This window comes from Neolamprologus multifasciatus, chromosome 15 (genome assembly GCF_963576455.1).
Source record: "Neolamprologus multifasciatus chromosome 15, fNeoMul1.2, whole genome shotgun sequence".
Taxonomy (NCBI): Eukaryota; Metazoa; Chordata; class Actinopteri; order Cichliformes; family Cichlidae; genus Neolamprologus; species Neolamprologus multifasciatus.
Window position 1 is genome coordinate 2,995,475 of NC_140453.1, and position 11,981 is coordinate 3,007,455.

General features: G+C 39.6%; 1 protein-coding gene across 1 annotated transcript; it reads right to left on the reverse strand.

The window, feature by feature from the left end:
* Positions 1 to 686: 686 nt before the first annotated feature.
* LOC146501291 (uncharacterized) lies at positions 687 to 11,066 on the reverse strand. The gene has a single exon (XM_085133519.1). The coding sequence runs from the start codon at positions 3,764 to 3,766 to the stop codon at positions 2,387 to 2,389; it is 1,380 nt and encodes a 459-aa protein (XP_084989645.1). The 5' UTR covers positions 3,767 to 11,066; the 3' UTR covers positions 687 to 2,386.
* Positions 11,067 to 11,981: the final 915 nt, after the last annotated feature.

Sequence of the window (11,981 nt, forward strand, 5' to 3'; positions counted from 1 at the left end):
TCACTTGACAGCCCTTTTTATGTTTTTAAAAACACCTGTGTACTAGACTAAATATGATGTTTTTGCTGTTTTTGGCGGAAAAAAATCGACGATAATCTTTCTCAATATTGTAATTCAAGAGGCCCACAGGAGGACTAGACTAGGGCTGGGTATCGTCACTGATTTCTGGAATCGATTCAATTCCGATTCACAAGGTCCCGAATTGATTCGATCCACGATTCGATTCAGTTCGATTCGATTCAGTTTGATTCGATTCAATTCAATTTCGATGGGAAACTCACAGAGAAACTCGCGGATTCTTCCACTGACCGCTGCGGCACACCTGCACCAGGGTAAACCTCCGCCTACGCCACTCCTGCTTTACAGGTGAAAATAGAGCAACAGGACCGCTAGTCTTTGATGTTATTTATTTTCTGCTGTGTTTTACTTGCATCTATTTGAGAGACTGAGTGTAAACACACAAAAAAAATATTTTATGTGCTGGAATGTGCAGAAAATAAGTTTAAATGTTAAACAAATTTCTTCCAGTCAGAGAATGTTGCATATAATTACATTTTTGCTTGATGCATAACAGTGATGGGTCGTTCGCGAACGAAATGGCTCTTAGAGCCGACTCTTTGAAGTGAACGACGCAAGCCGGATCCTTATTGGGAGCCGTGAGGTTTTTTTTTTTTCTTTCTCTCACCCTCTCTCTCGCCCTAAACTCCGCACGCGCGGCCTGTACTTTGCGCTGGGCAGAGGGGGGAGGGGCGTTAGTTACACTCGCAGTAGCACAGGAACGGAGCCAGAGAGAAAGAGAGCGAGGGACAACAATGTCACATTAGAAAGGTATAGTAATCATCCACTATTTTTAGTTGCAGATGATAAAGGATTCAGAAATCATACAGGCCCATATGACAGAGAATGTGCATCTTCTTTTTGTTTTAATATTTTAATTTATATTTAATTGTGTTGTGGTTTGCAGTGTTTTGTGTTGTTTCACGTTAAATTTGTTTAAAAGGAAAAAGCTGAAAATTTAAATAGTTAAAAGTTTAAAATGTAAATAGTTGTTTTTTGTATTATTTGATTTATTTATTACATTTTATGTGGAGTGAATAAATAAAGTATATTTATGGTGGCCCTTAGAGACAAAGGAGTACAAACTCCAAAACACGTAAAAACTCCAAAACGCGTAAAAACTCAGACGCACTTACAAACCCCGAAGCACGTACAAACTCCAAAACACGTAAAAACTCAGAAGCACGTACAAACTCAGAATCACGTACAAAAGACAACAGAAGTGCTCCAGGATGCTAGGGCGCAGTGTTGAGCGTTTGTTACCTAGTGGCTACACAAGCCAGGAAGTATCAACAACCGGATTTGGTGTGTGGTAATAACAGGTAAATGAATTTTTTTTTTTATTATTTGAATAAATATGAGTGCTTGTCTATAAATACACAAACAATACGCACATGCTTTCAATTGTGTAATTTAAGTGATCTGGGTAGCTCTGTTTTGGAAGTTCAGTTAACACTAGAAATGTTTTTGGAGTTTGTATATGCTTTAGAGTTTGTACGTGCTTTGTCTCTAGGGGCCATATATAAACATATATAAATAAAACCACTTTTTTTTACATTAGTAATTCCTTTTCTGCATACTTTTATATTATTGTTAATGATTAAATAATTAAAGCAACAAAACAACCTGAAGAGCCGGTTCAGAGCCGAAAGAGCCGGATCTCTTTAGTGAGCCGAGCCGAAAGAGCCGGATCTCTAAAAGGGGCCGGAAATCCCATCACTAATGCATAAAGTTAAAAGATTAAAACTAATAAAACAAGTTTTAAAAAGAGACTTTTCCATTTGATTACATTTTGTATGATGATTATGCAGAAAAAGTAGAATTGGGCTGAAAGATCTATCGATTTATCACCTATTCAGGTTGTAAATCGTGTTTTTAAAAAGTAACTAAATAATTAATTACTTTTGAAAATAAGTAATCAGTAAAGTAACAGGATTACTTTTTTGGGGAAGTAATCGGTAATTAGTTACTGATTACTTTTTTCAAGTAACTTGACCAACACTGGTCGCGACTTCCCAGGTAGGGATCCCTCCGACGACCCAAAACATCCAGGAGCGAACAAAAACATAGACAGGAAGATGGAGGGAGTAGAAGAGAACACAACCAACACGACACACAGAAAATGAATCTGGACTCCTGGGCTGAACGACCGCGAGGATCATCAACCCGAGGAAAACACAGAATACACACAAGTCCTCGGTCCTCAGACCTGGGACCAAAGACAATTCATTCTTGAATGAAGACATTGATCAGACAGGTGTAAAATGGAGCCAATTGTGTTTATTATTAAATTATTGGGGAGAGAGGGGAGGGACAGGAGAAGGGAAAATTAAGCTGGAACAGAGGTGGAGGAAGATGAGGCAGGAGTGGCCCTCCGGAGGAAGAAGCGGAAGCATTTTTTCTTCTTCTTGAGTTGCTTTTCCACAAGCACTTTTTTATCTAGTATGACGGATCTCAACTCGTCCACTGTTTCTGTATTTTGCTTCTCTAGTTTCTTGCATATTTTTTCCACTTCTTCTAATTTGGCTTGTTCTTCTTCGAGCCTTTCTTTTAGTTCTTTAGCTGTTGCCTCCTGTTTTTGCACTTTTTCCTTTTCTCCTTCCAGTTCAGCTGTTGTGTACTTCATTTTGTTGCGAAGTTCTTGCAGTTTTTGGTTTGTCTTCTCAAAGTCCTGGACAAGAAGAAGTTTTTCTTCGTTCTGCTTTATGTACTGTTGTTCTTTCTCTTGACGCAGCTCTTGATATTTGTTCTGTGTTTCATAATGCATTGCCTGCAGTGTTCTGTATTTTCCTTGCATGCCTTGGAGTTGGCATTGCATGTCTCCCTGGTTTATGTCCAGTTGTTCTTTCACTTTGAGGATTTCTGTATTTTTTTGCAAAGCTTCATCGAGCTTTACTCGCAAGCCTTCACTGTTTTTCTCTATGTTCAGAAGCTTGCAATCTAATTCTTTTTGTTTTATCTCCTGTTGCTTTTTCTCTTGAAGCAACTCGTCATATTTGTGCATTGTTTCGTTAAGCCTTGCCTGCAGCATCCTGTCTTTTCCCTCCATGTGTTGGAGTTGGCTCTCCATGTCTCGCTGCTTTATGTCCTGTTGGTTTTTCTCTTCGAGGATTACTTCATTTATTTGCAGAGCTTCATCAAGCTTTACTTGCAACTCGTCATTTTGTTTCTTGATGTTATTAAACTCGCGGCCCATTCGCTTTTGTTTGATCTGCAGTTGCCTTTTCTCTCGAAGAACCTCTTCATTTGTTTCCTGATTTTTATCATCCCTTGCTTTTACCACTCTGTATTTTATCTCCATCTTTTCGAGTTGATCGTGCATCTGTCTCTGTCTCATGTCCTGTTGTTTCTTCTCTTGGAGGATTGCTTTCATTTTTTCTAGAGCTTCATCCAGCTTTCCTTGGAGCTCTTGGTTCTTTTTCTCCATGTCTGTGATATCCCATTGTTTTTCATCAATAATACTCTCCCTTTCTTGGAGCTGGTAGGACATTTTTTTTAATTGAGCGCTCTGTCTCTCATTTTCCTCCACCAATAACGCAATCTTCTCTCTGTTAAGAAGATTTTCATTCTCCATTTCTGCCAAGCGCTTCTCCTCTAATTCAACTTGTTCATCCCAAGGAAGAGAGGAGAGGTAAGGGTCTTCTGGTTCATCCCAGGGAAGAGCACCGGGGTCAACTTCTTGACTTTTTGGTTCTTCTCCTTGAGACATGTTGGAGTCTGGGGTCAGGATCCAAATGTTTCCAAATGCTTCTTTGGCGAACAGTTGAGGACTGCAAACAGAAATGCTGCCAGTAATTGACTAAAAGTCGTTGTTTTTCACCGTTATTTGTCCGTTTTAGGATCAAATGATCACGTTGGTGCTAATACTCTAAATCTGTGTCACGAACAGTCGAAGGCTGTGAACATAAATGCTGCGAGTAACGGACTAAAAGACGTTGCATTTCACCCCTATTTATGGGTTTAAGGATCAAAAGATAAAAGGAAGAATTGGAGGTAAGATTCTAAATATGTGTGACGTCATCATTCTGTAAGCCAATGAGTTATGTGTGTGATGTCATCATTCTGTAATTCAATTCGATTTGAATCTGGGAAATTTTGACAGTCAGAAATATTATAATTCAGATCAGTACATTTACATATTTTTGTATCTATAAAAAGGAAGCTGACACACGCAAGACTTTATCAAAGGTGTGAGCGTCACAGCAGAGGCCTTTGTGTCAAAGTAGCTGAAGATAAAACACAGAAAAACATGAAGGCGATTTTCCTGGCCTGGGATTTTTTTTTAAAAATATTCTGCAGTACATCAAAAACGAAAGAGAACCATTAATCAACTTATGAACATTACCTCTGAAGTTACAGCGGTTTTATTAGAGACACGGCTGAGCATTTTGCATAGTTTTAAAAAGTTTACATTTGTTCAGTATTCAACGGCAGAAATTAGGTCAGAATCAGCGAGCTGTCGGCTTTCAGCCCCGACCGTGTCCGTGCCATCAGGTGAGAAAGGCGACATCTCACTGATTCTGATCCGTCGGCGGGTCCGTGGTTTGTGTTTACGTCTTTGTGCAGAATCCGTGTTCCTGCTCTCATTTACTGTCTTAGCCGTTTGGTGGTTGTTGAAATTTTGTGAGGTTTTACCTGAGATTCTGGCATTTCGGGCAAAATAAATTTATATTAAAAAATCGATTCAGGATTTTAATGAATCGATTTCACGTTATCCAAGCCAGAATCGATTTTAATCGATAAATCGATTATAAAAACCCACCCCTAGACTAGACCAACCAACCAACTCTCAGCTCTATTTCAGGCTTTAGAAAATATTGCCAGGGAATACTTTAAAGTAATATAAAGACTAAAGATGTCCACATAACCATTTAGAGTAATGCAGAACATTAATATTTTCTCAGTTTTCACATTTAATGCAGTTTGAAATGTCTACAAAATTCACCTTGAAGGGAAATGAACTAAACTAGACAATTATTATAATCAAGAGTGTGACGAATGCTAACTTGAGCTGAGTTTAGTATCCTGTATCCTGCTGCCTTTAGGGGTCTTTTTTTTCTGAGATCTGTATTCAGACAAAGAGAGCAATTGTTAGATCTACATATATAATCAATAATGCCACACATTGATCCTGAATCAATTAGAATCTTAATTTCACTTCAGAGAAGCGATTATTTGCCTTAAGTTTATAAAGTCGATGATTATAGTAACACTTTTATTATTGTTGTTGTTGTTGTTATAAACATTTCAAATAAAATATAAACTACAGTTTCAGGCATAGGTAGCCTGTGTTACACTGAAATAAATAAATATAATTTTTTATTATTATTTCTACATATGTGTTGTATTACGGAACCCCGCAAGGGACATTGTATAACAACGCCACAGCAGATAGAAGAGAATATCAAGAGTTTATCTTTTTTTTTTACCTAAACACACAGCGTAAGATAAAATGTATAAAGGGTTGCTCGTGATAGAAAAGCCATCTCACATCATTGGATGACCATTTTATTGTCTTGGTTCAGCCCAGCTGTTCTTTTGTTCTTGGTCTTAGCGTGTAACTATTGTATAGTTCTGCAACGCCAAATGAAAAGCCAGTGATTGGACAGCAAACATAGAGGAGCATTTAGCATCTGAAAAGCCGGTTGTTTTTGTTTTTTGTTTTCAGAATGTAGGTAACTGAAAACAAACCAAAAAGGCAATAAAGGCTTTCAGCAGATGACCAGCAGCATCACTACAAAGAAATACCGATTCTTAGTTTAGTGATATAAAAGACGACAGGTTGACTTGTTTACGCTGCCCCCAAGTGGCCAAAAGCTCTGATTTGAGAATAATTGTTAGTGTAAGTGACTTTTAATTGTAATGGAGCATCTGGATCATTCTTCCAAGACCGTGAGCAGGGGCAGGAAAACCCCACCAGGACCAAAGATTAAAAGCAAAGCCAAAAAGAAGCAAGCTGCTTGCTAATGAATCATTAAAAAAACAAAAACATGGCTAAAACCAAAAGGGCTCAAGGTCTGTATTTTAAAAGTCCCCGCAGCTGGAAGTGCTCCTGGGTGACTGTGTAGTTTGTTCCACCAGCAGGGGGGAGAGCAGCAGCCCTGGGTCCCCTGTGGTGCAGTGCTCCATCCTGGGGGCTCAGAGGTGCAGACTGTTGTTTGACCTGCCGGTGGAGGACTGTGAGATAATAAGCTCTCTGAGTTATCGGGCTGGCTGTTTTTGCACGCTGAAAAGGCAGCAGAGAGATTTCGAATTCAGTCCTAGAGGAGACAAACTCCCACCTGACCCAATCTTTTACTATTCCATGATGTAACACTCCTACTTATGCCCTAAGCTCATATTTCTCTTCTTCTTTCCTCCCTCGTTTTTATAACTCTCTCTATCCCACCCACTCTGTCTGCCTTTCTTGTACATTAGCTTTCTGTGGGAATACGTTGAATGAGTGAACTTGCCTGCTTGACTGAGCCTACTGTTCAGCTCATTCCCCCTTCGTATCTCCCCACATTAGCCTCAATGCATTCGCTCTCCGTCCCCCTTCCCCTCTGGGCTTCCAAATCAGCCTCTGCCCCACCCCTAGCTGCTGCAAAACACAACAACATGATTCACCCCTTCACCTGCCCGGGCTCATCTCTTCTGTCAAGCCCTGCATGTGCCCACATCACCATTTGCAACCCTGCCCTCCACCACTCCCATCACTCTTGCTCGCTCTCTGTCTCCAGCAGCTACTTCCAGCTGCACGAGAGAGCCACATTTAGCATAAGCCGTGAAAATCGAAAAACGCTCCGTCGGAGGACGCCATCAGAGTGTGTTAGCGGGTGAAGTTTCACACTGGGGCCCGGGGTGTGTGTACTCGCAACTACATGGCTCAAACCAACCAGATGCTCCATGGGGAGATGAAAGAGCTAGTGCAGCAGTTTCACTGAGCCACTATTACTTCATGCTTCACAAGAGGAGCATGAAGAGGGAGGAGGAAGGAGGATAGTGCCTTCAAAGGAATGGAGAGCACAACAATGCCGTAGATCAGCTGGGAATCTGTGCAGCAAAAGAGACAGACAGTGCACGCTCTCCACGGTCAAACACCTTTCCATCTCTGGGCTTGTAAGCATTTGGACATCTTAAAGTATTCTATCCACCAAAATGTAAAGGATTAGGTGTAGTTTGACACAAGCAGCAGAGGACACCTCTCTGTGACTGACTGTTGGACAGGTTCTGTCAACTCGGGCACAGTCAATAAAAGTGCAAGCAGAGAGGAAATATTGCTGCCCCTGGCATGCTTTTGCTAGCCCTGCAGCACACTCAGATTATCAACAACAACAACAACAACAACCAAAAAGATAATCTCCTGCACTGTAAATAGTGGAAAGGAACATTTAGGCCAAAACACACACACACACACACAGAGCCAATTCCAGAGAGTTAATTAGGGTTCGAATGATTGGCTGCAGAGAGTGTGGATGAGCAATGTGGTTCTCACAGATAAAGACGATTGGCTCTACTTATTGTTGTTTTTGCCTTTTTCTCCCCCAAAAAACTCATTCTTAGGCTCATTTGGTTAATTAATACTGATTGCCAGATTGCTTCATTAATCCGATTACTGACCGGACTGCCTGTTATCTCTGTTAGGATATTATGGGACATTACAGGGGAGAAATGTATGTTATCTCACAGACTGAATGTAACAGTACAAGCAAAATGTTTGAAATTTGCATGCAAAATAAAGAAGCCATAATGTGTATGAAGAAACACTTTTTTATCACCCACAAATACCTGCAGTGGACAGCCCCGAGCACCTAGACGGTGTTCTAAAACAGCCTGCACTGATTCCACAGACATTTCCAAGATGAAGTGTTTTTACTTTCATTGAACTTGTGCTCTCATTTCCCTAATCGCTCGGTGTGGATCTTTAAATGCACGCAACAAGTTGAGCTTATAATACCCTGTGAAATCGCCAAAATCAATTTGTAATTTTCCTCCTAACCTTGCAGATGTACCCTTAAATTACCATACGCTAGCCCAGCACCAACCGTCCAGTTCACGAACAGTTAGTGTCTTCATCAACGCTACTTTTCACATCTAAAATATTTAACTCTTTCCCCTTAGCAGCTTTTCGAACACTTTTAAATTATTTGACGTGATCACAGGACTTTGCTTCTTCTTCTAATTAAAAAAAACATTTAAAAAAAAATTGAACAAACCAAATATAGAGCCCAGTCAAATCTCCCCCACATCAAACTTGTTCTTGACATTTAAATCCCCCCACCCCGAGGGGCTTTTTGCAAGTATTGGTCAATGTAAGTGATGTTTCTATCGACTCTCCGTTCATACTGCAACTGGCCCTCTGCGCTCCAATCAATGGACGCTAATGCCTCTATTATATTCCATGCTCTCAAATTAAGGCTGCATTGATCAACAGGCCTTGAGTTGCTACAGTGTGCAGCAGCGTGAGGGACTGGAGGGATATCTGTGTTTAAAGCAAACAGAAACTCGCAACAGCAGCGAGAGAGAAGACGACGTGAGAGCAATGCTGGATGCAAGCGTGCGTTTGTGTGTGTGTGTGTGTGTGTTTGTTTTTCCAACTCGATTTTTAATTTGCAGCATTTCCCCAAGGTTTTTTAGTATGCATTGTCGCTTTCGGTTAAGAGGGGCTGAGAAAATGCATCATGCGTGCCGATCAAAGGTGTGCTGGATTTTAAACACTGCTGAGCTTTGGGGCGACGAGTGAAGAAATTGCGCCAGGTGTTTTTCCAACAGAACAATATTGCATCAGTAAGGCTTTTTGAGCATTGACATGCATCTTGTTTTTCCTTGTACGCCCAGGATGATGTATGGAGCGTGGATTTGGCCATGCAGGTACTGCAGATCACAGCAGCTATGAAGTGCCGAAGTGCACTCGCCTCTCTGTTTCTGCCCTTTGGCAACAATAAAATGAGATCTTTAAAGTCTTTATCGTATTTCATTACCGAGAGTAAAGTGAAGCGACAAATCAATCTTTTCTTCCAATAGTACAGGCTATGACTTCTCAAACTGCTCTCTTCTTCCAGAGTTGATTAAAAACTCTTAGTATTTAATCTTTAATCTTTCCAAGTGGAAGCATGCGTACTCGTAACAGTCCACACGTGCTGCATGGCCAATCCACTGAGCCATACCTAAAGAGCAGAATTAGAAGCAATGTTTGTCTAAGAACATCTTTAATTGATAATAAAACTTCAAATAATAGCACAAAAACCTTGTTTTTGCTCACGCTTTTTTGCTTCCTGCATCTGCTTTTGGTCTCTGCTGCTCCCTCCTCTCTCAAATTCACCTGGAGGCCTGTAATATACACAGCCACTCAGTCAGCTTTTCATTTCCAAGGCTGACCGAGGCAAAATACATCTCGAAAACAAAATGAAGCAGTCAAAAATACACAGTGTCAGGGAGAGGTGTCGAGTATGCATCTGTGAACATTTCAGCTTGCAGAAAAGACTTTTAGAAGCCATTTTCTTTACATTAAGTAGATTTCTTTTTAAAAACAGCACATCTTTTAACACATATATGAAAAATGTTATGGAATAATTGGGCACCACAAGAAGTAGAGATGGGTAGATTGATCTAAATATCAATAGTGTCCATACTAACGCAGGCATTGGTATCGGATCGATACAAGAGTGATAGGCTTGATACTTTGTTTCTATCTGCTAAGTTTATTATGTAATCCACTGAATTGTGTTGAATTTTGTTGGGAAATGAAAAAATATACGTTGACTGTCACGTCTGTTTCATGTGCTAAATTCTGTAGCACATTTAAACAACAGAAGTTGACCCAGAGTGCTTTAGAGACGGGCACATTTACATTCTAGCTCTCAAAAAAGAATTATTGGTGCATATTATTTGTGAACAATTGGCCCGATGGGCGATGCAAGGTATTTTATTTTTTACATTTCCAATTAACAGTTGTATTTTTTTACAGCCTTTTATGCATGTTTGTTAATAACAGGAACTGCTTGTAATAATAGCAAATAACAATTGCAGAAAGGAATTTGAGGAGGTGAAAGACTAAACTGAAAGATGTGTGTGCGTGTATGTGTGGTGTTTATACCACTGCTGTTGAGACTTTTCACTGTAATTAGTTTGATAATAGTTCATGTGGAAGATTTGCCTTGTCTGATTTATTTTTCACTTTAACACCTGGGCACTTTAAACCAAGAAATCTATCTTTTGATGTTGTCATTATCTCTTTATTCTTTTTTTTTTTACATCTTTGTACTTTTTCTGAATTGGGTGTTGCTGGTTTTCTCAAAGAGTATCTCTTGACTGAATGTGGCTTTTCTAAACTTCAAGGCTGTAGTAACTCCACAGTCACCTTCCTTTGGTTTGTGAGTCTGCGTGGGCGTACAGTTGTAAGTTTATGGTCACAATGCCAGTGTGGTCATCAGGTTTTTCATTTGTTCAATAGAAAGGTTTTATTTAACCCAATATTACGCTGTCAAAAAAAACCTTTAAAAAACGTTAATATTCCGGCAGCTGGGGCGCCAAAATACTACCGTAACATAACAGAAAATAACTTCCTCATAAAAATACGGTTATTTCCAGTAATGACAATAGAGTTTGTTGCGCTAATTTTACATGGGATTCTGCCTTTTCCAAGTGCTTTTAGACATTAAATTAGGAACATTTTAACGTGATCAAACAATGAAATTACCTATAAACAAGGTCAATGATTGTGGCAATATGAATCATAATACGTAAATGTACAGAAATATACAGTTAACAGTTGGTTTAAATAATAATGGATTGCATGCCCTGGGACAGAGGCGAGAGTGCCATATCGCACCATCGGCCATCACCAGTAGGCGAAGAGTCTTGACCACGGACACAATACCGAGAGGGTCCAAGCCGGGGCTCGAACCGGCAACCTTCTGATCACAAGGCGAACTGCCAACTCTTGAGCTACAATCGCCCTAAATAGCAATGATAATAATACTTATGTGATGTAACACAAGCTTATAGGGATCATGTTATATGCTTTTCCATAGCATTAGATTTGAATACAACAGTTCGATCTTTCAAATAACGGACAGATGTTTGTGAAATCATGATACATTTCTGAATGTATTTTTACAATCTAAATATGCATATGTACAAAAAAATATACTTAAAAAACAAGTAAATTGTGTTTTATTATATTTACAGTGATGTTATGTTATTTTACCTTTGACATGTAAAATCACAGTCTACTTATGTAAATTTAATGATATTTTAGAAAGACAGTACAAAACTGTAAAATATACAGTAAGATACTTTGACATTACTATTTTTTGGAACAGTGTATTTAACAATATTGCTATTTTTAACTATTGCCAAAAAATATTTCACATGTTAGCCTGACAGTCACCCTGGACTTTCAAATTAGAGTTATGGTGGTTACAATTTTTACCACTAGTCGTCAGTAGCTTCAGACTGTAGTCATCTGAGGTCTGTTTTCTTACCCATCACAGTTAGGTGCATAATACTAGCTACAGGACAAACAGGTTTTAGTCAAGAGAGATCAAAAACATTATATCAAAATACAGCCTATAACAGCCAGTTCCAATCAGCATGTTTATACTGCTACCAGTATAAACTGGTCAGATCCATTTTTTGTTGAAGGCTGTGAGTCCACTTTTACCTCAGCCGTCAATGCCAGGTGAGCAGCGTCCACCTTTATTTACTTTGAAAGAGGCTGTGAAACTTTGGGAAAGGAGTCTGATACACGTCAGTTAGTAAGAGAAGCTCAGTTCTGATCAATGATAAAGATACTGTGGTGAGTTGTTGAGGATATGCTGAACTGTTAGTGAGCACTGCTGTTTTTGCCACTCTTAGCTGCTGTTAGCCTCTGTTAGCTACTGTTAGCCTCCATTAGCTCCTGTTAGCCTCTGTTAGCTGCTGTTAGCCTCTGTTAGTTGCTG

Excerpts from the sequence above, each read along its gene's own strand:
- LOC146501291 (XM_085133519.1), bottom strand. The coding sequence starts at position 3,766 with ATGTCTCAAGGAGAAGAACCAAAAAGTCAAGAAGTTGACCCCGGTGCT.